The 25,350-nt window shown below is 34.5% G+C and overlaps 1 protein-coding gene across 6 annotated transcripts in view; it reads left to right on the top strand.

Annotated features, from left to right (window-relative positions):
• Positions 1 to 25,350, top strand: part of PCDH7 (protocadherin 7) — a 264,997-nt gene that overhangs the window by 39,575 nt on the left and 200,072 nt on the right. For 3 of the 6 annotated variants that reach the window (XM_066548521.1, XM_066548518.1, XM_066548517.1), the window contains exon 2: positions 10,021 to 10,080. The exons of the other annotated variants lie outside the window; for them this stretch is intronic. In XM_066548521.1, the coding sequence (XP_066404618.1) occupies positions 10,021 to 10,080 (60 nt within the window). The remainder of the gene's footprint in view (positions 1 to 10,020; positions 10,081 to 25,350) is intronic. 6 annotated transcript variants of the gene reach the window in all.

The raw sequence follows: 25,350 nt of genomic DNA, 5'->3' as shown, positions 1-25,350 counted from the left end.
GTTTCATGGGTTCCTGCTGCACTTGTGTGGATCACGAATCAAAAAGTTGATCTGGCCTGTTTGTTTCAATTGTTTTGAGTATTAGCAAGCATCTACAAAAAGACAGGTTTTGTAAATAGGGTCTTTAAAATAGGAGAGGGGGAAATGTTTATTGAGCATGGCTCTCAACTTGAGCACATGTAAATGCTTATGATTAAATTCTTGTTCCTCAGTGGGGAACAGGGAGTAGTGGGATAAATGACCAATGAATATTTCTCTTCTGCTATTTTTAAAGGTGGCATAAGACTTGCTGCAAGTGTATGTTCCCTTCACATTTGACTTGAAATATTTTGCAGAAAGACTTTACTGAGGTTTAAAGTTCTGTTGAGAGTGGAATCCACTATCCATAAAGTAAAAACCTTGTGTGCTACCCACAGTCTGTGCAGATACTGACAAGGAGACACCAGAGACGCACATGCTGCTGCTTTCTTTATGTTCTGCAATGAACTGGTCTTATTTGGCAATTTGCTCCAACACAGCTTTGTTATTGTATTATACTAAAAACTGTCAAGATATTTTCCTTCTTTTTAGTCCTCTCTACAATATCACAAAATGAATTTGCATTGTTTTAAATGCAGCAGATCCAAGCAAAAGATCTACAGCCTTGGGTTTCTCAAGTTCCTGCCTGATACACAGACGGGACTTAAGTATTTTTCATCCTAGAAAGCAGAGAGTATTTTTGGACCTACACCATGTGTTTGTTTCTTCCTAGGAAAGCCAGAAGTTGGAACAAAGTATTAATGTTTTTCCCTCAGATATGTAGCATGAAGTCTTTAAGAAAATATCTTCAAGGGTCTCTCAATTTCTTGAAGAAGCAAAGCCATTACTTAGAAATTTCTCCAAAAATTTCTATGTTTGTGGGCATCCAAAGGAGGACTCAAGTTACAAATAACTACTGAAAAGACATCAGGGAAAAGGTTATGCAAATTTTAAGATGAAATCAGCCCAGGAGTCTTGCAATTTGAAGAAAAAGAGAGAGGTCTTTCATTTGTAAAATGCTCTACAGTGATGCAGAAAACCAATTAAAATATACATGAAGTATATACTAATTTTTAATTTCTGAGACATGCTTCCCTTTGAAATATACACCCCCACAAATAAATATCTAGAATTGTAACCAATCAGTCTTGTCTAGTGTATTCCGCTTGCCAGCCAGGCTAGGCACACTTTCATTGATGTACATGTGTCTCCTGAAACTTAATTGGAATAATATCTTTTCTTGTTCACCCTCCCCTCAAAGATATGGGGCAGCCATTTAAAAGTGTTTTACTCTGAGTACTACAGCTGGTAACATTCTGAGTAGGGGCAGCCATGGAAAAATAAACTGAACTATCCCTCTGTAACTTACCAGGACAGAGAAAAGCCTTTTCCCTCTGCATCTTAGATGTAATTTAATAGAAAAGAAGTGGAGACACGCTTCAGACTGATTTTGGGTCCTACAATAAAAATTTTGCTACTTCACTGGAAAAAGATTTTTTTTTTTTATTTTTGATCAAATATGAGAAAAAATCCAACCCTAAACACTAAATGAAACCAGTTTATAGTGTATATGTAGTACTCCCATGTGCAAATTCTGTATCTATATTAATTGGCCATGAGAAATTTATGAGCAAAAGGATTAGTAGTCACCTAAAATCTGGAAGTGTGTGAACTATGCTATGTTCAAATCACCAGAGTGCAATTTAATGTGAGGTAATTCATCTGATCTTACAAATATTTGTATGCAACATTTATTGCTTTCCACTCTTCCAATATTTTTCATGTGAACTCTTAGCATGACAGCCTAATTTTGTAAGTGACATTATTTCACACATATAACCATTGTCAAATCTAGCTTAATGTTGCTAATTTTAGGTTTAATTTAAAAGCATGTCTAAGAAATTAAAGGTCACATCATTACCTGCTTATTTTTTTCTTATGTTTATCTTTGTTCTACATCATATGTTAAAGACAGAAATAACTTTCTCTGTTTCCATTAACAAAAAGTGAATAGATAAGAAAAAGCCATTATTTCCAAAATGTAAAAAAACCCTATGATAATTTGACAGACTTTAGTTAAACCAATCTACCATAGTGTATTCATAAGGCACATTATAAATAATCTCTTATTTGTTAGGAAACACCATACTACTCCTTGATAAAGGACTTCAAAACTTGCAAGTGGTTTAGAAGCATGGGATTTATGTTTCCTTTGAAAGGGAAGGCATAGATGCAAGAAAACCCTTCTTGCTTTGAACTTAATTTTAGGAAAATGAACAGTTGACAATACAGACAGGCTTATGGTATTGTTACAACAATTTAGTGTTTTGCATACATATAGCATCTAAGAATAGCTCTGTTCTTTATAAACTTAGTTTATCATTATGATGCTTCCATAACATAAGTGATTATTTAGATGAATGTACAGACTAACTGAGAATTTGTACCTTTTAAAATCCCTTTGATTGTACCTTGGAGGTGCACTTAAGAGGAATTATGGAAGTCAAGTCTAATTTTATGTTTCGTTTATTGAACAACACTCTCCTTTAATGTCGTTTTTTGAATCTGTATTTTACATCCATGTTTTCTGAGATCTGTTCAAACAGTGGGTTCAACCTATGTCTATTGTGACATTTCTTTTCAAATGGCTGGTAGGCTGGTGAAAGTGCTTTCTTTCATCTTCTGACATTTTATTCAGAGGTTCATAGGTGTGTTTTTTTTTTTTTTTTACTGAAACATCCCTACCAGGAGAGGCATTGCTGTGATCAGTGAGTTTTCTAGGTGAGAGTGATATCTACTTGTAATTTGGAATTTGATAGAAAGGTTTGTCATTTCCTGCCTAAGGATTCTGTATAGAACAGTTAAGCCAACTTCCCTACATCTTTCACTCTCCCTGCTTTCCATAACTTTTTATTTTAGTTTCGGCTGCTGTGTAAGTCTCTACCTTTAGAGCCCTACTGTGCCTTTGGGATAATCTTCTTTACTGCCTGATGGATGGAGTTTTATTTGCCCGAGAAGTAGCAGCAGGTCTCTGTTCCACATGCATTATTAGTGCATTTTGACTAGAGAGGAGAATAATGCCTCTCTCAGCCAAGGGCAAGCAGGGGGGCTGAGGACTGCTGGTGGGGCAAGAGAAGCCCCTGCAGTCTGTGGTACCCAGGTAGAGTAGGAGTGTCTGTACTGAACAGGACTGCTGGCCCAGTGCCTCCAAGGGCCTGAAGTTACAGCTTTCCTGTCAAGTCTGTTGTGCCCATGAGATGAAAAGTAAGGCTTTCCTTAACAAAGTAAGCACTAAATGTACCAGCTTGCTATTTCTACTGCATCACAGTGATCTGTTTTAAGTATATCTATAAAGGATTTAATTACTTGAGTAATTCTTTGGCCTCTCATGAGCATTTCGCTAAAAATCCTTTCTGGCCTCGTATGTGTGAGTGGAAACCTTAGTAAGCAACAAATTTAATTGACAGCTATCATTCTGTGTAGATTATACATTAGGCAATGATTAAAAAAGTCTCCTTTAAAGCAAACAAATATTAATGCCTCTAAAAATAAAATTACAATAAAAACCCCCATATTTGTCATTTACCTCAGCTTTTTTTATATATTAGACACTGAAGTCTTGCCATTCTTAATTGTCTTTCTGTCTTTGTGAGTACAGTGTGATGGCTAGTGAAATTATAAGTACATATAATACTATGTTTGAAGTGTCAAAGGATCAGTAATAGAGAAAACAGGTATTTGGCTTCTAGGCAGATTAATTCTGGGACTTGGAATGTATGTCCCCTGTTCAATCAATAAAGTTTATTCTTTTCATCATTGCCTTCAGTAGTAGGGGTAGGCAATGATTTTATATACACTGACAGATAGAGGGAAAATGGGGATTTTGATGCAGAAATATTCTTCATACTTGTCCGTGAAGTAAAATATCTCAAACTCCTTTTCAGAGTCTCAACTGCAGAGGTGTCTATCCCATGTAGATACACCAGAATATATATTTTTTTAAATGGAATAATTTATGAGATCAGAAAATTGCAATGAGTGGGAAATGGAAGGAGATGGGAAGTCAGATAGAGAGTTGTACAAAGTAGGGGTGTGGTCATCATCAGGATAGAGTGCTCTGACAAATGTCAGCTGAGGTCGACATTAAAGGGATGATTAAAAGAAAACTTTATTAAGCTATAAGAGCAAGGGAGAGAATCAGGGCAATTATTACACTTAGAAGTGAAAGGTCCTTTAGATGTGATAGAGATATACATGGGAAAAACAAAAGCTGGAAGCACCTGAGATGAAAGCAAAACCAGGAGTCTGATGTATGTAAGTCAAGCAAGACCATATAGGTGTCACCACAGAATTCTGAGTGATGCAGAGCAAAGCATGTCATGTCTTCTTTTAAATAAATCTGTTAGGGAAAAAAAAAAAAGGTACTGTTTTGTTGGAGAATAGCAAATACCATATTTATATTTAAGTAGTGGAGAAGATGGAAAAGAAGAGATAAAGGTCTGAAAGTGTGAACTCATCTTTTATCAAACAGTAGAGCAGAGTTTATATGAAAAAAAAAATTAAGCTACTGACATAAAGAGCAAGGGAAGATAGCATGAAAATTGAAAATGCCTTTACTGCAAAGAGTTCATACAAACCAATCTGATAACTTTCTTTGAAAAGATAACCAATTTTCTAGACAAAGAAAATTTAGTAATCTCCCTCCTGGACTTCAGCAATCAATTGATACTGTGCCACCTGGGAAATTATTTGTGCACCTGAGGAAGATGGGTACTACTAAAGGAATCAAAAAATATGTAAGAAATTCACTTAAATGAGATGACAATTGGTTTTCTTGCAAAGGTAAGCATTATAAGAAGTTACTTGAGTCAAGAATCAGTCTTAAGAATATTTTTGCTATATATTTTAAAGCAAAATGAGTGTAAATGTAATAAGGAGACTTGATTATGGAACAAATAAAATCATTAATTTTTGTGAGAATTAGGTTGTATCAGATGAAAGACTAGAAAATTTTCTGGACTTTAGGAGTTAAGACTTAAAATAAAACAAGAAGAATTTGTAAATTCAGTTAGGAAATATTGTATGGGAGCAGTAGAAAAAAAGAAGAATTTAATAAATTAGGTGAGAGTTACTAGGAGCATTAGTGACACAACAAATTTATTTTTGCAATATAAAGCTGCATCAATTTCAGTGCTGCTGTGAGACAGACATTGTCAGGTCATTTGAGAAGTCATTAATGAGACTGCCTCTGAAAAATTGTTTTGTTATTCTAGTCAATCATTTTCAGGAAGAATTAAGCTTACTTTTAAACATTCAGAAAAAGCTGTTTAATAACCATGGAATATAGACTTAGCTGTGGAAGAGAAGACTAAAAGGGCTTTGCCTATTAGACTTAAGGCTCTGAGAGACGTGCTGTGGCAAGCTAAAATTGGATGGCAGAAGTTGTTACTATCCTCAAGGCACGAATACTTGAAGCTCTTTTGAATCACTCTGTGAACCACTGCTTTGTATATTAGGGTAAACCAAAACTTTTTCTTTAATACACCCAGCTGAAGACTGCAATAGTACATGAGTTCTTTCATAGGCATGCCATATAATCCTGCCCTGAAGGCTTCAGTGCCCATCAGAGGGGTGGAGCAGATGCTAAATATTCCTGCCTCTGATTTTAAGCCACTGCTACATTTACCTCAGAGCCTTGAGAAAGCAAGGGGAAAGAGGAGATGTGATGGTTCTTCATAAATATATTGGGAATAAATATCAGGAAAACTTATTAAACAGTAATATTGTCATAACAGCAAATATGTAACACTATATTTTTAGTTTAGAAAGAGAAGAAAAAAAAGATTTCAGCTCTCTGAGATTGAGGTAACATTAAAATATCTTGATAGTCTTGAAATGGAACTTCATCTGTTCAGAATAATACAATTACACAGATATTTTCCATCCAGTAAGTTTGTGCATTCCTAAGGAAAGGGAAAAAGAAAACAGCAAGAAAATGTGGGCCATGATTTTAAGGCCCTAGTTCCATAATGATGGCTTAAAATGTTAGTAGCATTATTTATGCCAAGATCAAGCTACGTTCTGTAGGCTGTTTAAGGAGCTGCACAAACTTCTCAGTGTGGTGCAACAGAAGCATCTAAAGATATTGGTACTTGTGCTTCTGTTTTTCTGTGAACCCTTTTTTTCTTGACGCGGCAGTATTGTTCAGTTTTTTAGGAGGCCCAGAGTCTCTGTGGCTTGATTGCAATAAATAACTTAAATAAATCAATTTTATGCTTGTAATGATGGGTTAAGAGGATAATTTTTTGTTTAGTTGGGGGTTTTTTGTTTGTTTGTTTGTTTTTGTTTTGGTAAGAACTAAAAATATTCATTTTGATGAACTTGATTTATATAACATGCAGAAATCAGTAGTCACAGAAAAAATATGACAAATTTAATTTAAATGAGGTGAGGTGAGAATACAATCCAATCATGTTAAACTGTGTACTAAGTCTAGGTGTGTTGCCCATTAAAACTATTGTCTTTAACTTCTATTTTTAAAAATTTTTATATTCAGGATTATTAAATTTTTATATCAATTTAGACCATATTACAGAGATTTTAGTTATCAAAATCTCTGCACCCCTTTGTGATCATGTGTAGAAATCCTCATTAATTTCTTATTCAGAAAAGAACTGTTCATGGGTTCCATATTGCCTATTTTTTGTCTTATATGTGGCCTTTACATGTGTATACAAATGGCACAGCATAAAAAAAGTGAATATTTTATTTACAGATTAATTTTCTTTTGTCTACTTAAGAATATTAAAATTAGCTTTCCTTATGTAACACATACATTCTAAGGAAATACATTCAGTACAGTTTCTATAGTTCCTCATATCCTATTTTGATTTCTGTCACAAACTGGAAATGAAGCTGCATGTGTATAAGAAGTTTAAAAATAGGTTAGAAGTATCTTGTGAAATGTAACAGGAAATCTACGGAGATATATTTTTATCTGGCATTTTCTGTGGTGGGCAAAAATGAGCATGTTGTGCCTTTCAGTTCCATTCAAGAATGTTGCAGAAACTTGTAATCTGTCACATTTTTAGTCATGTGTGCATGTCAATCAGATGAATATATAATATATATTGCAATCATAACATATTTACAGACAGAGTTCTAAGAATAAAGTGAAATGAGTGGCAAACCCCCCCCCCTTCACAATAAAACTATACTTGCAGAAGTTAATAATTTTGAGTTTGCAGCAATATATTATGGCTGGGATCACTACACTCCGGTAAAGTGTGACTTCTCACTTATTTAATGAAAAATAATTACAATTAATGGCAAATATATATCAATAATGCTAAAAGGTCACTTCCCAATGGCAATGAGTATGTAAGTTAAGGAAAAGGAGAAACAGAAATAAAGATCAATAAATAAATTTCAGGTGGGTTCTACAATAATTTTTATGTACTGCAGCATTGAAATTCTGGAAGCAATTTCCCATTGAAATATTCAGGAAAAATAATTGTAACCTATCAAGAAATTATGTGAAATTATGTCTATGATAAGCAGGTGTACTCAGTGTGTAACAAGATACTTCTAGGCCTATATTTTAGTACTATGAACTGGACTAGTGGAGTGCTGCAAGCATCTTGCTCATGACAACTGAAGTAGTGACTATCAATTCTTCATTTAACTCTGGTGTATGTGCATTTTTGGGAAAGGAAATGGAAGGAGGAACAAGACAATTTCACGGAAATTAGCAAGATTCTTCAACTGCTGTAGAAAAATGGGGAAAACAGCAATTTAACAAAAATTTGGGGAGAAAAGAAAATTTTCTAATTATATTCTGTCAATCATGATGTATGGATGCGTCCACTAATGACACAGAGCATGGGAATGTGACTTGGGTGTGAATTTGTCTTCAGTCTAAGTTTGGAGTCCTTCTGTACATATTTCTGAGCATCACTGAGCATTTTGAAGCATTGATTTGTCCCACCTTTGTCTTTAGATTGTCATGTAGTGTGTAGCACTTGAAGTGCAGGTGCAAGCCTTCCATCAGTTTGCTCTCTGTGCCTGCAGTGTGTGCCAAAGATTGGCAGGTGATGCAGACCTTGTGGCTTGTTGGGATGTAAAGCAAAGAGGCACAACAAATTGCACTGTCATCCTTGCTGCATCAGGTGTACTGCAGGTAATATAGACACACACACTCTGAGACTTCCATGATTGCCTGAGGTTTAATGATATAATATATTGCATTTGTGATAAAAAAGATTCAACATTTTGTCTCATATGCGCCAGGTAATTTGTTTTGCTTATTTAAGATTTTCTCTCATGATTTATGATTTGATTTGTTAATTAAAAAAAAACCCAAACAACTAGTATCAGTATCTTTCCTACAAGAAAGGTCTAATTATAGAAAGTATAAGTTACATCTATGAATATTTTTTACCTCAGAAATATTTTATGAATGCACCAGATACTCACCATTGTGTTTATATTTTGGAGAAAAGTATTTAAAATACATGTTAATAGACCCCTGTTCATTGCATACTGGACAAGTCTACTATTCCAGTGAATGTACTCTCCTTGAAGTTAGCAAAACTTAATTTTTATATAAATTTGAACAGCTGTTAAGTTAGTAATTTTGAGGTACTCAATGAACTTAAATGAAAGATACAGATAGATCTATAAAAAAAGGTAGGTAGGTAGGTAGGTAGGTAGGTAGGTAGGTAGGTAAGTAGGTAGATACATTACCTCTATTTTTATTGAATGTTTTGGGCTATTTAGTGTTCTTGCTGTTTTGTCAAATTAAGTCAGTGTAAATTGAACAAAGAGATTTGTATATAATTTGGTTGGTAATGTTGAAGAATTTTTCTAAGGTGTAAATATATTCCTTCTACAACCAAAAGAGAATGTTTTGCTTGCTTGTCCCAGGTGGCTTCCTGTAAGAAGATCATATTTAGATTGAGGAGCAGACATTATTATTTGAGGACATTTAGGAGTCTTTTATGGATAATGTTCATAGAGGAAAAGATGTTTTATAGAGATGCTTGACATTGGTATCCTACTTTTGTGTAACTTGGTTTTAAATTTACATGTGTGTAACATTTTACAAGAAATGATTCATTAAAATAAGGATGCTGTAGTCAGTGATGTAAAATAAATATAAATTATTAATAATTTAACAGTACTGGAAAAGCTGAAAAGACTGGTGAATGCCAAAAAAATGTGTTGTGTAACTACCAAAAATGGGTTAATATTTTTTTTGTGGATGATCCAATTCCTAGTGATATTTTAAGTCCTGTTTCTGAAGAATATATTGGACAGAAACCTTCACTGTTTATCACTAGATGTGCATGTCTATTTAGTGTCTCATTTTCTTCACAAGCATATTGATCAAAGTGAGTCAAAGGAAGAAGGTTCTTCCACAATTCTCCATTTTTTTTATGTCCACCTCAGAGTAAGATAGTTGATATCTGGCATTTTGAAGAATGTAGATGTTCATAGAACTGTTATTGTACACTGTATGTTGCCCTTCAAATCTGGCTTGCTCACTCAATTTTATCTGGTGGTTGGGTGAGAGAGATGAAGGAAAAGAGGAGTTGCCTGTTTGTTTTCTTGTAAAATTCTCATTTTTTGCTTCTTTCAACTCTGTACTGCACTATTAATCCCATCATTTAATGGAGAATGGTTATGCTCATCACTGATACCTGAGACAGTTATATTATTTTTTACTCTGTCTGCAGTAACTCTGAGTAAGAAAGGGAAGAATTTATAAATCACTCCAATTTGTCTATAATTTAAAAACAGCCTGCTTCTGGGCACGTCTGTATGAAACAGACAGTTCTAACTGTCTTTGCTGCCAAAATAGTTATTCTATGGAATGTGTTTGGATCTAAGGAAGAAAAGAGAAATTTTTTGCTCACTAGTAAGATCCATGGTAGAGGATTAAGTCAGCCAAACCCTACTCACATCCCAGTAAGCAGACATATATTTCTGTATTTTTTGTAGGTGGATACAGTGCAGACCACGCAGCACCCTGGCCATATTGAGGAATCATGTAAAATGAATGTATGTGCTCGTAAGTGAATTATTTATGAACTGACACTCCAACTCTAAGGGATGTTGGATCACAAAATCCATGAACTCTCTTTACTCTTATGTTAAGACTGATTCCCAGGAGGCAGGGTTACTGCAGAACTAAGTGGACCTTTAAAGCAAAGCTATTAGAAAAACAAAACAAAACAAAACATGGTAAAGCATGATAAAAACTGCTTGAAACAAGAAATTCAGATTACATTTTGGATGCATTTGAAGAGACATTAAATGGAGAATGCAAAAAAGCAAGAATCCAAAACAGGAAAACAAATGGTACATAGAAAGGTTTAGTAAGCAGATCTGATGGTAAGTGGAGGAAGAAGATCGAATACCATCTAATTCAAGAGTATGAATAGGATGAAAGAACTCACCCTTTTCTTCTTTGTTCTATCTTTGAAAAGACTGAAATTTGAATAGATGATTTGTTGAATTAGTAACTGGGAGATGAGTGTGAAGAAGGTTGAATTTTCAGTGTTTGAATCAATGAAATATTTGTGGTTTGATAAAAAAAACCAAAAACAAACCCCTGATAATATGCTAGATAAACAAAGAAAAAATATACCTCAGGACTGAAATTCTGGAAATCTAAAAAGAGTCTTAGTATTTGAAAATCTTTGACCTGCTCAGGGATGTGAGGGAGAGTGTGGAAGAGGATTCAAGTCAAGTGTCATATGGTCCTTCAGATTTTGCTGAGAGAAATAGCTCTCAAAGGAAGTTGAGGTAGATACAAAGAAGAAACCAAACATGTTAAATGACTATCAGCAAACAGGGAAATCAACAGCCACTCACACGGTGAACATAGAGTTTGGTTGCTAAAGACAACTGAATTCACTCAGTTAGAGTGCTCCAGACTAGAGTAATTGTATCAAGGATTGTACAAATGCCAGTATCAAAATCATGTACACAGAAAAGCTCTAAACCTGCAGTCACTTCTAAGCTATATGCACCACATAAAAACAAAGACTATAGTGCCAATTCCAATTTTATATATGTGTGTGTGTATATATATACACCAATTTTTATATTTATTTTATATATGTATTTGGATATTACTCTATATATCAGCTTATGATTTAGAGAAAGGCTGAATACTTCCTCCTAAATAATTTATTTAGTCATATCCTTCATCGTAAGAAGCAACTAAAAAAGATATTTGAATAATAATTTTCCAACAAGGTTTTTTTCTTAGGAATAAAGCATAACTTCAGCCCATTGAAGTTTGTGGAGTAAATCTGGTATATAGCTGTGTGAGAAAATGACACGATATTCGTAACAAGACTGTGTGTTGTGACTTGCCTTCATAGTATGGCTTTTCAACTGTATGAACAAAAATACTGAAAAATACTTTTTCTCTCCTGATTGTTATGTGTTTATGTCTGAATTAGCTCATCCTTTGTGTTTATCCCTTCAAAACTGATAGTCTGCCACTCTTTCCCATTTGGAGTAATTAGTTCTGAGTGGAGGAATTTATGATACAGTACAGGCTTTGACCTCTTTATTGTACTGAGATAAATTATCAAACTTCAAAGTCAGTAGGCTGCTACCACATTGATTTTGTTTCTCTGAACAAAATCAATGAGCAAAATTAAAATAAAAAAATCAATTCTTTAATTTTTGAATTGATTCAGGTTTTCTACATGGACATTGTTTATTTAAACTTGATTGCTAGTCTGGAACTTCAGTAATTCTGCATAAAAGAAATTATTAATAAAATAAACAAAGAAAATTAAAATTAAGACATACAGGAATAAGAAGGAAAAAGATGCAAAAGAGATCAGGAAAAGCACTTGTTTAGGAATATCAATAAAGATTGGTGCCAACATCTTTGTCAAAAAAATCAGCACACAGGTTGCTTCTTTTGCATTTTCTATCCTTTTTCTTTAGCTCAATTGATGCTTAGAAATGGTGTAGGAAATACCTTCAGTCCGTGGACCATATGTTGTGAGAGCATTTCAGAGCATTTGCAAATCTTACCTAAAGATGAGAGAAAAAAAGGAAAAACCCACCAAAATATTTAAGATGTAACATTTCACAGAAATAAATACACTACGTATGCAAATATATTTGTGAAATTTTCAGCCTTTTTCTGAATATAGACCTTATCTTAGAAAAAAAATTTCAATGTGGAACATGTCAAGGCATTGTTAAGTACCTCTAAACAGATTCTTATCTCAAATATAACAATTTTATTTCAATAAAATTATTCTTCAACTGGAAATGAAGTCAAAATTGTGTCTTCTGTGTTTGTTACAATTTCATTTTTCTGTATTTAATTTTCTGGTCAGAAGCAATTGCGAAGAAAGAACCCCTTAAAAAAAATTGTGGAACTACTCTAATTTTCAGATTTCAGAGAGTTTAGCAGTCAAGCAATTTGTATGGAATAAAAGCACTTTTGTATTGCCTCCTGCTACAACACCACTGAGGAAAGGGCAGCAAAACAGTGGGAGATCAAATGAAGAGTTTTTTCTTCTGTTATATCAACTTGCAAGATACTGGGAGCTTCTGAATTGCAAGGGGTAATATAGCTTTTATGAACTATTTCTTTCCTCTTTGCCTCCTACGGCTGCTTCATTGATGGCTAGTGTCTTTTTTTATGTCAGAATGAGAGAATGAAAGATATTTGTGACAAGTGACATTCTACTTTCTGTTTGCTGTTGTCCTGCTTGGATGAGAGAAAAAATACATCCATCTGACTCTCATTTTCCTATATTTTAGGAAGTGGTTAATTTAGAGCTTTTAAAGACAAATCTGAATTGTCTTACTCATATGACCAGGCCAAATATACCCAGAGCTTTCTGGTATAAGACCACTCTTTTTCCAGTATCACTTTATTTTCAATTGTTTTATACATGAACACTGAAGAACAAGATATGTCAGTAGAAAACTATCAGGCAAGTTGTGATATACAATTTTTTCAGCTAGTTAGATATATTATTAGTAGGAATATTATATGAAATGGCAAAAGAGGATCTCTTTTTCTCTTCTAAATGGTTCTACTTCTGGTGAATGTATATTGTCACAATTTGTAGAGGCACTTTCAGTGATGCCAAACACAATTTTACATACAAATGGTGCAGTAGAAATGGTCTTTGTGGTAGTAGTCAGCATGCTAAGCTATCTGTCAAACCTAGACTAAAGGATTAAATTGAGTAAACTTGCACCACCCAGATCACACTTCAGTCTCAGGGTTAACAACACAATTCAAGTCAAGTAAATTGTTTTTGCAAAGGCTCATAAACAATTTAAAACCTTCACCTGAGATTTCTCAAGCTTATAAAAAAACTCTCTCTCTTCCTACAAGCTTCATATGGACCCATAAGAACAGATTCTTGGATTTACCCACTCAGCATTTAAAAAGACTAGACAATCCATGCTTTAACCTGTTACTCATTTTACTCTTTCAGAGTCATTCAATAGACTGAATTTTGCTGAGCTAGTAAAAGATAGCTTTGTACTCTCAAATGCACCAGCTATATTTAAATTTCCAATGTATACTTAATTATGCATTCTTACAAACTCAGTATTATCTCCCTTTTCATTGGGGAAAAATTAAGCTATTGTGCTTGCAGACATTATATCTGACTTTTGACATTTCATTTAGGGAAAACTATAAATATGTGAAATGCTGTTCCATCTTCTATTTTGTTCTCAATATTTACCAGAATCTACATTAAGAGATGGCAATTATGACAAATATTTTAAATCCTTTCTCTCACCATGAACATGTCTACAATTTCACTGTTTAGCATTAAGCTCTTTGTTTTTGTTGGAATGTGTTCCTGAAATATCAAGAAGCCACAATTGAATTCTATTCTCCATCATACCCCAGTAGATTGCCATTTCAGCATTTCCTTTGATCTGCAGTTCCAAGGAATGGCATCTATCACAGGAAACCAGTTTGTTGCCCTTTCTAAGGAATTTATGGTGCTAATGAGGAAGAAAAAAGAAAAGGTTTGTTATGACTCCTGGCAGTTACCACAGAGCCCTCAATATTGTTCAGTGGTGGAATTCAAGAAAGGCATTAATGTTTCTACATTCAGTTTAAAATTAATTATCTTCCAAATCAGATTAGTTTTCACGTTTAAACAGTCTTATTCTAGCCCAGTAACACTATTTTGAATAGCAACTGCCAACCAAGCTAATTAAAATAATTACATTTTTTATTATTTACTTCTATAAATACTATATTTATTTATATATTATCTATTGGAAATATGACAGAGAAAAATGTTCTACAGGAGTTTAATAAACCTGATTATGCTTTATAGCCTATTTTATCAGGCTTAATTATCTGTTTGTGTTACGTTTTGCAGAGTTTTTATTCAGGAAAGCAGGATTTTCAATTGGCTTTTGACACAAAATAACCTTTCTTTAAACTGTGAAACTCTGGGCAGACAATTGTTTCTGGATAAAAGGTATCATTTGACTATTGTCTAGAGCAATTTTATTCTAATAAACACAAGCAAAAGAGTGGTATATAAATTAATTAACCTCATAAGAAGTGTGGGCAGAGTTTGATATCATGAATGTCCATCTGCTTTTCCTTTTTACTCTCAGAAGAATGATCATTTTCCTCTGCTATCCAGCCCTGTATTGTGAGAATGGTAGAAGCACACAGGGAGTAAAGATAACTCCAGCCAGTCTCAGCTTTCACCTCCAAGAAGGGAGTTAGCATGTAGCCAGTTGTACAGGCATAATTTTAACAGGTGAATTATGAATATTGTAAACTTTGGCTTCTCACCTATCTGCACAGTGTTACAATCAGTAGGAAGTAGGTATATGTGGGCACTCTTTCATTCAGCCTAAGTTGTCTTTTTCTAATATTCAGGATGAAACCTATTTTGGTGACTCTCTCTGAGAGTCTACAGAGAGACTTAATCTCAGAGGAATTTTATGTGTTCAAGCTCAAAATCTTTCTGCATCTAATGTCAGTCAACATGGAACACTTTTAAGTAGAAATGTCTCAACACACTTGGTTTGTTTTAGCATACATCTAATGATAGAAGTCAGTTTGTATATTTGACTTTACTGAATAACAACACCATTTTCATGGAGGGACAGAAAATCAGTCTACCTGTTGAAGGGCTAGAAACCAGAAAATTCAGTCTCTTTTCCTAGATCTGCCCCTAGTACCCACTTCTTTGGGGTTACACCTTTGAAAAGGGTAATTTCATTCTCAGTCAGAAAAAATACTTTGATCCATTTTTTGGTGGATTACTTACAAGGTATAGTATTGAGATCCATAGAAATGTCTGCAAAGAGTAGTATGATGTTGTAGAAATCCTTCAATATCTTCCATTTCACTGAAGATGGGAGAACTATTTTTCAGAGAAATTTTTTTTTTTTTTTCCAAAACAGCTACAAACTGCCTCCCGGCCAAAGTGTTTGAAAGAGATATTAATTTTCATCACTAAGTATATGGGACAGTTATATATATATATATATATGTTTCAGTGCACTTTTGTCCAAAAATGCTTTGGATTTAACCATACTGCAATTAAGAAAAAAAATTTGCAGGTTACATTTTTTATGCTTAAATATTCTAATATTATTAAAATTTATTATCAAATTTACATTTTATATTGATTTTGAATATAGATAACACATCTGTTTTTATACAAGTATTTCATGACTGTGAAATATGAATATATTGACATGGTTAGTGGGTAAAGTTTTTCAACAAATTGGAGAAAAGACATGGAAGTAACTAATTCAATAGTATTGTGAAACCATTGATTGTATACTCAGTGTGATAGTGACACAAGGATACATGAGCTTTGTCCTGAGAAACTTACATTATAAAGAGAAAACTAGACAAGCTGTGGAAGATTCAGTGTTTTTCTTGTTGCCTTTATCCTGCTTCCATCCCTCATTTTGAAATACTCCCTGTGGATGGCATTAAAAAGTTGTGAATTAAAGCTCCAGGGAGCCTGAAAGAAGCAGCTACAGGCAGTGTTGTGGAATAAAAAGGGTAGACTTCCTGATGCAATTAGTCAGGTGTTTCCTATGCGTGACAAAGAGTTTATAGTGCAAAGAAGATGGTGAAAGAAGATTGAAAATTGTACAGTTACATGTGGCTGTAAAATTGATGTCATGTCGTGACACCATGTCATTCTCAGTTTCTTTTTCAAATGCTTAAAAGTATGTGAATTCTGAGGATCTTGCAGAGATAAGGAGTTGATAATTGCTGGTTACCTGTTGAGTTCGGTTTTTGATCTTTCAGGGAAGATCAGTTTAAATATTTCTATTAATCTGACTATAGCTCTTGAGCAAAGCTTGTGCCTTTCTCATGTACAGACATTGGATCATTCCTAAAGTACTTGAATGAATGCAGGGAGCTAAACCTAATAAAATCTCTAGATGTAGCCTCCAGTTTTCCTTTCTTTTTTCTACATTGATGATGTTGATTTCTGGCATTAATATTAAAATAGTGAAAAGGTAAAGACATAGGGGCAGTACTAATAAACTGTTTTTAAATTTTTAATGTCCCATTTAAAAAATAAATTTAATTTTCCAATATAGCATTAGATTTTAAATATGACACAATTTCATTTTGTACTGTGTTGTGGAGCTCTTCTTTGCAGTGTTCTGCACTTTGCTTTTAATCATTCTCACTGAAATTAGAACTGTCAATGAGAAGAACCAGACAGATTTTGATTTCACTTGAAAAGTTATTTTGGATAGATAACTTTTGAAAAATGCATACTATTTTTATACACGTCTTTAGGGTGATTTTTTATATTAATTTTTTTGTACTTTTGGTTGAGTTTGTGGCTTATTTTAATACATGTCAATGAAAAAAATGCTTTCAGAAAAATAGGATTTGTAACTATGGGAGGTCAGACAGTAATGTCAGAATCTCTGCTTTACAGAATTCATTACTGTAAGTAATGATAGAAGATGATACATTAGCAAGTCTTGAAACAAGGCAGAAGATTTTTGAACTGCCATTTAGTCCATTAACTTTCTAGAATCCCCTTGATATTTTTTTTTAGATTTCTGCTTATATATAATACATGCATACAACAGGACATATTTCTGTCTTATTGCCTACTTCAGTAGAGGCTGCAATTTTACCATGAGCTCTATTTATTTCAAATGAATTATCTGTTTACTACATAGAACTGGGAAGTGGGAATTGGGGAACTTATTTATGATACTGACCTACTATCCTGGGATGAAAGAAGCCACCTTAGATCTCTGTGCCTTGACTGTCTGGTGTATTAAATACATGTAGGACAGCTTACATTACAGTACATGGTAAGAATTGCTTAAGTAAATTCTATCCATAATACATGAGTGTCAATGGGAATTTGCTGATTTATGCCCTACCATAAAATTTAGGGAAACACTTCACCTCCACATGTGCAGTGTTTTTATATGTTGAAGTTAAAAAATTAGAATCATGAGGCCTGGCATAATGATTTCAGCTTTGCCATTGTCATAATAATAATTTTTTCTCCTATTAATATGGTGAGAAAAAAAAAAGCAGAGAATTATCCTTAAAATATAACCATTTCATTTTTTGCATAATTCATTGGAAGTATACTAAAACATTTCTCTTACAGTGCATCAGCTCTGCTGGATTTGTGGTGTTCTGGCCATGTTGAACTGCACCAGGAGAGACTTATAATGACTATTATAGTTCATGTAGGAAATAGTGTTGAGTTTTCAAAAATCTTTCCTATTACTTACTCCAGTGATTAACTCTTTGAAACAGTATGACCCTTAAGAGTAACTGCCAGACAGATGGGCAGATGGTTATCCACATCTTGCAATTACCGGTGTGAATTCAGCCAGGTGTCAGGTAGGAAGATTCTGGACATCTGTATCATCTCTCTGGCTTATTCATCTGTCTCTCAGGGACTGTACAGGTGCACTAGCTGCTTCCCTGCATGCCATAACCAGGAAAGATATGGCAATTGGAATTCTTGTCCCCAGACATGGATTTCAAGGGATGGAACAAAACTGGATTCATAACTCACTGTGTGAACTTCATGATTTTTTGCACACCAACAGACTTTATGTCGCACATATCTAATACCTCAGTACATATCCAAACTTTCATAATACTTTGCAGAACTTCATTTTAGGACAGAATATAAATATGGCAAATCTCTACTTTTAGGAAAAAGTAGAGTGAATAATGTTACCTGAAGAAATACTCCTATTTAAAAAAAAATGGAAGATTAAATTATCACTAGATCTTTTGATACTTAGCTCTGCAATCCACTGAAATTCTGCTGAAGAGATTTGTACTTTGTGTGGATGGAATGGTTGCCAATCATTCTTCCCTCATTTATTATCTTATTCAAATTAATACTGGTAAGCTTGAAAAATCATAAGTAGCTTTAGCCACTCTGTAATCTGCTTTTAATAGAAATAGGAATGGAATACAGTCCATATGGTAACCTGGATGATCTATCTTGAATTATTTCTGGGATAAGATCAAATACATACCTGAGTTTTGGTTACATACCCAATCTCAAATTATTTTCATTAAAAAATAAAATCTCCTTTAAATACACTTAGGCTGAGGCCATCTGTTAATTTCATAAACCCTGGCCTCATCCTAAGTTTTTTATACCGAATAAACCATTCCTACACTACCTTACCATGGAGGTGAATATCAGAGGAGGAAATTGTGAGGTGAGCTTGGAGTGCTGCATACTGGACTGAAAGGATGAACAGCATTTGACTTTTAAAAGACTTCTGACTCAAGCCAGTAAAAGGAAAATGCAAGTCAGTGACTTCAGGAGGGTTTGAATCAGGATTTAGTGTGGTAAACTGTCAAATTGTCTGATGTTATATATGAGTAGGTGAGGATAAACAGCATGCTACTTCATAGAAAAGACTTCCAAATAAGGGTATCAACCTACTATAGAATAATAAAATATTTTGTATTTTTACTAAGTGATGGGTTTCTGTTAATTGAAATTGTAGGTGATTTCAAAGTGAGAGAGAAAAAGGGGATTTTTTTAAAAAAAAATCTAATATTAACCCCCTCTTGGGGTTTCAGACTTGTGTTTAAAACAATAGTCCTATGTTCCTGTTTCTGAACTAGTCATTCAGAAGAATATACAGCAGAGAAATCATAATTTTGACTTCCCTTTGTAATTATGGATCCATATCTGTATTACACTGTCAAGAGACTACTACAGCTGTTTAAAAAGAAGCCTTGCTTCAGCAGTGAGAAAGCTGCATATCATGTATTAAAGCTAACAGGAAGCATGCAAACCTTAAAATTATTTATCACCAGGGTGGTGTTGGGGCACTTCTAAACCAGAGGGTTCCAATCAAGCTGTGTGAAGTCTGCAGTGATACAAAGGAACATTTTTCTGATTCTCTGAAGGTGTCATGGGCTCAAAGTTTGCTTTTGCATTTCAATGGCAATATGAAATGCTGTGAAAATCCAGAATCTTAATATGTATAAAAATTCCTCACATTATTTTTTTTATCTTGTAGACTCCAGACAGTTTAAAATACAAGAAGTAATTACATTTCCTTAAACTGTTTTATTAAAGTTGATTGATTTCCCAGAGATATTGCTACCTGTCACTGAGAGCTGTTGCTGTGACAATTGTTTATTGTGGTGTAACAATAGCATCACATTCCTTAGAGTAATATGTGAGAATTGGATAACATAATGGACTTCCAGGGCCTTTGTGAAACACCATTTTTTTCTTTTGCTGATTTTGTATTAAATAAGTACCAGCCTGTGTTTGTGGGTTAATATATGCATACCATTTGGAATGTACTTAGTGACATTATGTAATTCACAGATGTTTTATTATTCATAGTACTGTGCATTCATAGATCTCTGTAGTCACTATTGTGCAAAAAATCTAATGAGGGAGAGTCTGTGTGTGTTTTGCTGCTTCTTTAGTCTTTTAAAATTCTCATTCACTCATTCACAAACAGAGGGATGTGGTACCCTTTCCTGCATTTTGACTCATAGCATGGAAAGGATTAAAAATATGGATTTCTTTTGTGCATGTTTATTTCCCATTGTAAAGATACAGGGTAGGACACAAAATATCCCAAGATCTTATCTTTCCACTGTAATTGTATTGTACTGTAATATATCCCTTTGAGAGGAGGTGGTTAGTCTAAAGTATTAGATAAGAATTTTATGTACACTTTTTATAGGCGTAAATGAAATCACACTGTTACAGACAGAAGTGAACTAAAGAAAAATGAGAAAGCTCCTCGGTTTCTGTTGTTGTTATCTTAAATCATATTAGAAATGCTTTCTCCAGCTGGTTTACCAGTTCACTTTCCTTGATTTCATCATCTGATCAGCACCAGACCACTAGCTGATGAAAGTCCTTGTTTTACTGATTGCAGTGGCATTAATCATTTTCTATTAATAAAAACCCATAGTCTCTCAGTGCAGTAGTTCTGCTGAAGAACTAATAAATCATAAGAATTAAATGATCTTCAAAAATCCTTACTGGAATCAGAATTTTTATTTAGAATTTTGATACCCCTTTTTTAAAACCTCTTTCGTTGTTTTCTTCTAAGTTTTCTCTTTTTTTTTTCCCTGTGACTAATGCATTCTTTGTCACACAATTTTGAACCAGCTTTTATCTTTATCCCTGCTTGGTTGGACTTTTTGGATGGTGCAACCATAAACCCTTAAATTGTTTTTTTTTTCTATCACCATATTTATCATTATTTTATTGCATGTTATAATATCCTTTTAAATATTACAATAAAATGTAGTAATTCACTCGGTAAAAAATTATTCTCACTTAAACATTCAGTTCTTTAGATTTAGTTTGTGCGTTTTTTACATACAATGGAAAGTTCTTGGGATTGTGTTTTTTCCTTTCTTTCCTCTTTCTCCATGGGGAATTATTCTTCCCTGGGAATGCTTTTGGTGAAAATTGAATCTCCCTGTGCTTAAGTTCCCTGGTGTACAGTTCTGTCATCTCTGACTACCTGACTTTGTGGAAAAGAAAGTTGTAGTCCTATGTAGTTTAACCTATCTCTCACTAATATCTTGCAGGAAAAACAAACCAATTTGCAATGTTCCAGCTTTCTTTGTTGGGCTAGTGATAGCCTTGCCTTCACAGAGTCTCCGATCAGTATTAGGGAAGTAAATACCTTGAATAAAAAAATCTGGCACTTTTGTAAATGCAGTACTTTTCCACTTAAAGTGTTTTGAAACTATGTTTTCGATTTATTTAATATTCAGTCATTCACTTTGAAGTTCTATTCATTTATATACCACTGCAGTAAATACACATGTAAAGCCCTTTAGAGCAAAACATAAACTTCAGTCAAAATGCTGATAAGGAGAGTGCTGACAAACCCCAAGAACACAAAGACTAATGTAAAATCTGAGGCAGAGATGGAAAAGTTGAGTTTCTGTCACATTTAAGAGTTAGTGTAAGAAGGCATTAGGAAAGTGATTTTTTTTTTTAAATCACCCATGTCCAGTGATTTTTATTAATGTGAAATATGCTCCTGAAAACATCCTTCGTTCTGTGCTACTATTCTGGCTTCCCATAACTGTGTTAGTGATTGGAAAGCTGCACTCTTCATTCTGGATGAAGTTACAATATTCCAACTTGGTTTTCAGAGCTGTGTCCTCTTTGTAGCATTTTCTAATACAACTTTGATAATGGGATGGTTGGGGTCCAAAGCCCCACTTTGAAGTCTAGCAGTGGTCCATGTTTAAAATTTTTAGGACAGAATTTGCTGAACTTGCTGTTCTTGCTGAATAGAAGGGGCAGAAAACATAAAGCATTGACTGTTCATTTTGATTTGACTTGCAAAATTTTTGGAATGTCATATGAATGATGTTTTGGCAAAATAGCTTATATAAGGTCCCCCAAATGGTGAAAAAGGCCTTTTTTGGAGCTCCAATGGGTATCTCAGAACTCCTCCTGAAAGCAGGCAATTCAATTGATTCTAGCTGTGTGCTCTGCTTCAGTTTTTGTTGGCTTTGTGAAGAGTAATGGATTAAGGTTTTTAATGGTTTAGTATCTAAACTTGAGAAGCAACTGAAAATATTTGATTAATTCCTACTATACACAAGAATATATTGTCTTTTCTTTGTGGACACTGGAATTTTCTAGCTGTTTAGTTCACTCCCCCTCATATCAGAGTTGGAAACTGGATGTTGCTAATCTTACTCAGGCAGATTGATACTATCTTCACATTGTACAAGGGCACCAAGTAAATTTCCAGTCATGGAAATCATATTATCATACACAGGAGCAACACAGGAGTTGGATTCTGTCTCTGGTTCTTTGTCAGCATGATAGCAATTTCCAGATTCAGATCTGATGAATATAAATGGACAAGAATATGTATTCTACACAATGTATAAAGCAAAATGCTCAGGGCAAACTAGCTGCTGTTTGGTTTTATGTGGAAGAAAATATAAAAAGCAGCAGTTAACTTCTGCCTGTGTTTGTCCCTCTAGAATTTCTTCTTCATTCTCTAAGATCACCTATTGGAGACAGTCTGGATTTTTCTGTTTCAGATTTTTGGTTTTATATATGTAGAGAACACTGCAAGGAGGGAATATAAAGAGAAGGATGAGATAGCTGATATCTTGAAACAGGACTGCTCACTGTAATGTCACAGATAGGTGGAAAAATACAAATAATGAACAAAGCTCAACACAGAGTTCTCTAAAATGAATATTTTTGTCTTTTGTAACTAGGTTCCAGCTACAGAATCGCAGAATCACAGAATGGTTAGGGTTGTGAGTGACCTCTGGAGATCACAGGGTCACTTAGAGCAGGCTACACAGTAACTCATCCAGGTGGGTTTTGAATATCTCCAGAGAGGGAGATTGCATGACCTCCCTGGGCAGCCTGTTCCAGTGCTCTGCCACCCTCAGTGTAAAGCAGGTCTTCCTTCTGTTGAGATGGAACAACTTGTGTTTCATTTTATGACCATTGCTTCTTGTCCTTTCACTGGCACCACTGAAAAGAGTCTGGCACCATCCTCTTGATACACAACTTAAAAATATTTGTATTTATTGATGAGGTCCCCTCTCAGTCTTCTCTTCTGTAGACTAAACAGGCACAGTTCCTGCTGTCTATCCTCTTAGGAGAGATACTCCAGACCCCCATCACCCTTGTGGTCTCTGCTGGACCCTCGCCAGTAACAATTTGTCTTTCTTGGACTGTGGAGATCAGAATTGAGGCCAACACTTCAGATGCAGCCTGTAGGACAGAGAGGGAGGATAATATCCCTAGGCTTGCTGGCCACACTCTTCCTGATGTACCTCGGGATTGGCTCTCCTGGCTGCAATGGCCTTGCCAGCTCACAGTGACCTTGTCATCCACCAAAACTCTTGGGTTCTTCTCTGCAGACCTGCTCTTTAGTAGATGTCCCCTAAACTGTGCTGGCACTTGGGATCATTCATCCCCAGGTTCAGGACCCTATGCTTGCTTTTGTTGCACTTCAGTAAGTTTCTCCCCAGCCAATCCTCCAGCCGTTCAAGCTCCTGCTGAAGAGCAGCACAGTCTCCAGGTGTATCAGCTACTCCCCCCCATTTTGTATCATCAGCAAGCTTGCTTAGGCTACACTCTATTTAGTCCAGGTTGCTGATAAACAAGCTGAATAAGGCTGGACACAGTACTGATCCCTGGAGAACAATGCTGGTTATGGGTCTCCAGATGAATTCTATTTCACTGATCATGACTCTCTGAGCTCTGCCATTCAGCCAATAATAACATTTAAATGGAGATTGCTGAAAGAAACTTACCTGATTTGAAATAAATTAGATCCTTCATATAAATATTCCATTCACTTTCATGTTTGAGAGGGGAAGCTGGAAAGACCATCTTCTCTGGTGCAAAACCAATCAAAACACAATGGAGGTTTAAAAACTAAGCACAAAAGATTTTATTCATTTTCATATAACAAAATTTTAATATGTGTTACATTAAAAATCTAAGACAGTAAATGCCCTGAAAGTGAGCACAAAGCTAGAATTCCTTGACTGCTCTTCACTGCTGATGCTACACATTGCAGGAGGACAATTTTGTTGTACTTCCAATTAAGGTGCTGGGAAGAAGCCCAAAACTTGAGTAGAATGAATAAGAGATTGCTACATTTTGGTATAATACATTTATCCTAATATAGAAACAGAAGCTTTAAGTAAATTATTTGTTTAGGGAGATGTTTGGGGAGATAAAATATTCTATAGATTTATGACTTGCCTAATGGTCTCTTTTCAATTACTTAGTGTCCTTATTTGTCTGAGGCTAGAAACACCATTCTCTTCACTGCCAAGGCAGGCAATCACTAATGTGTTCATATTTTTAATCCTGAACTACTTCTTGTCCTTAATCCATAGAGGGGCTTCATCCTCTTAACATGAGAAGTTTTCGTCTTTCAGGAGTTCCTGTCTCAATAAAGCAGTTGAATCTATTTTGTAAGAACTATCTAAGAACTTTTGTCTGTTTTTGCTTCCCCAAAAGGGCTAGGATATTTCTAAAGGTCCAGAGAACTACTAGGTATCTAGTATGGTTGTATCTCAGAGCTGCTGCTTTAGGTTTTTGGTGGCTTTTTTCTCCCCCTTGGGGCTGGTTTTGATGAAGATTGTCTGCTGAAGCTCTTCAGGAAAGAACGGCAAAACCCAACCAAATTCTAAAAAAGTCATAACTGTCATGAAATATGTATTTGGTTAAAATAAGAGAGCCATGCAGTGTTCAATCAATGTACATAATTAAAATCTGCTGTTATTAATATTGTATTTATTATCATACTATTATTCAAGTATTATCAATAATACTTTAATTATAATTTCTATGTTTGTCAGACTAGTACATATACTTGCAGAATGTAACTTAAAGGTTTGCTTACTGTCTTTCATGTTTTTTGGGGAATGAATTCCAGCCTATAAATCTAAATGTATTATACAAAATGTGATGTATGAGGGATAAGGGGATGAAGCCCCTTTAGTGTGCACTTACATATGAGTAGAAGAAAAAAGCAGAAAAGAACTAAGGAGGACTTGATTTACGTGAACTAGGTATAAGAAAATTAAAACTCATTGATGCAAATTCTGCAAATGTTTCATACTTAATTCTGCCAGTGTTTGTTATGTTTGTCTGTGATTTCTACCCACAAGACAAAGGTAAAGCAGCTGTTCTAATTGTTATGAATAATTTAGCTTTTTGTTTCAAAAGCACTGATATTTGTTCTTTAGGGAAAAAAAAAGAAAAAATGTACTTTAAAAGAAATGGTAAGCAGAATACTTTCATAGCCCTT

The sequence above is a fragment of the Molothrus aeneus genome, chromosome 4, assembly GCF_037042795.1.
Source record: "Molothrus aeneus isolate 106 chromosome 4, BPBGC_Maene_1.0, whole genome shotgun sequence".
Lineage (NCBI taxonomy): Eukaryota > Metazoa > Chordata > Aves > Passeriformes > Icteridae > Molothrus > Molothrus aeneus.
This window is presented reverse-complemented; position numbering and strand designations above follow the sequence as displayed.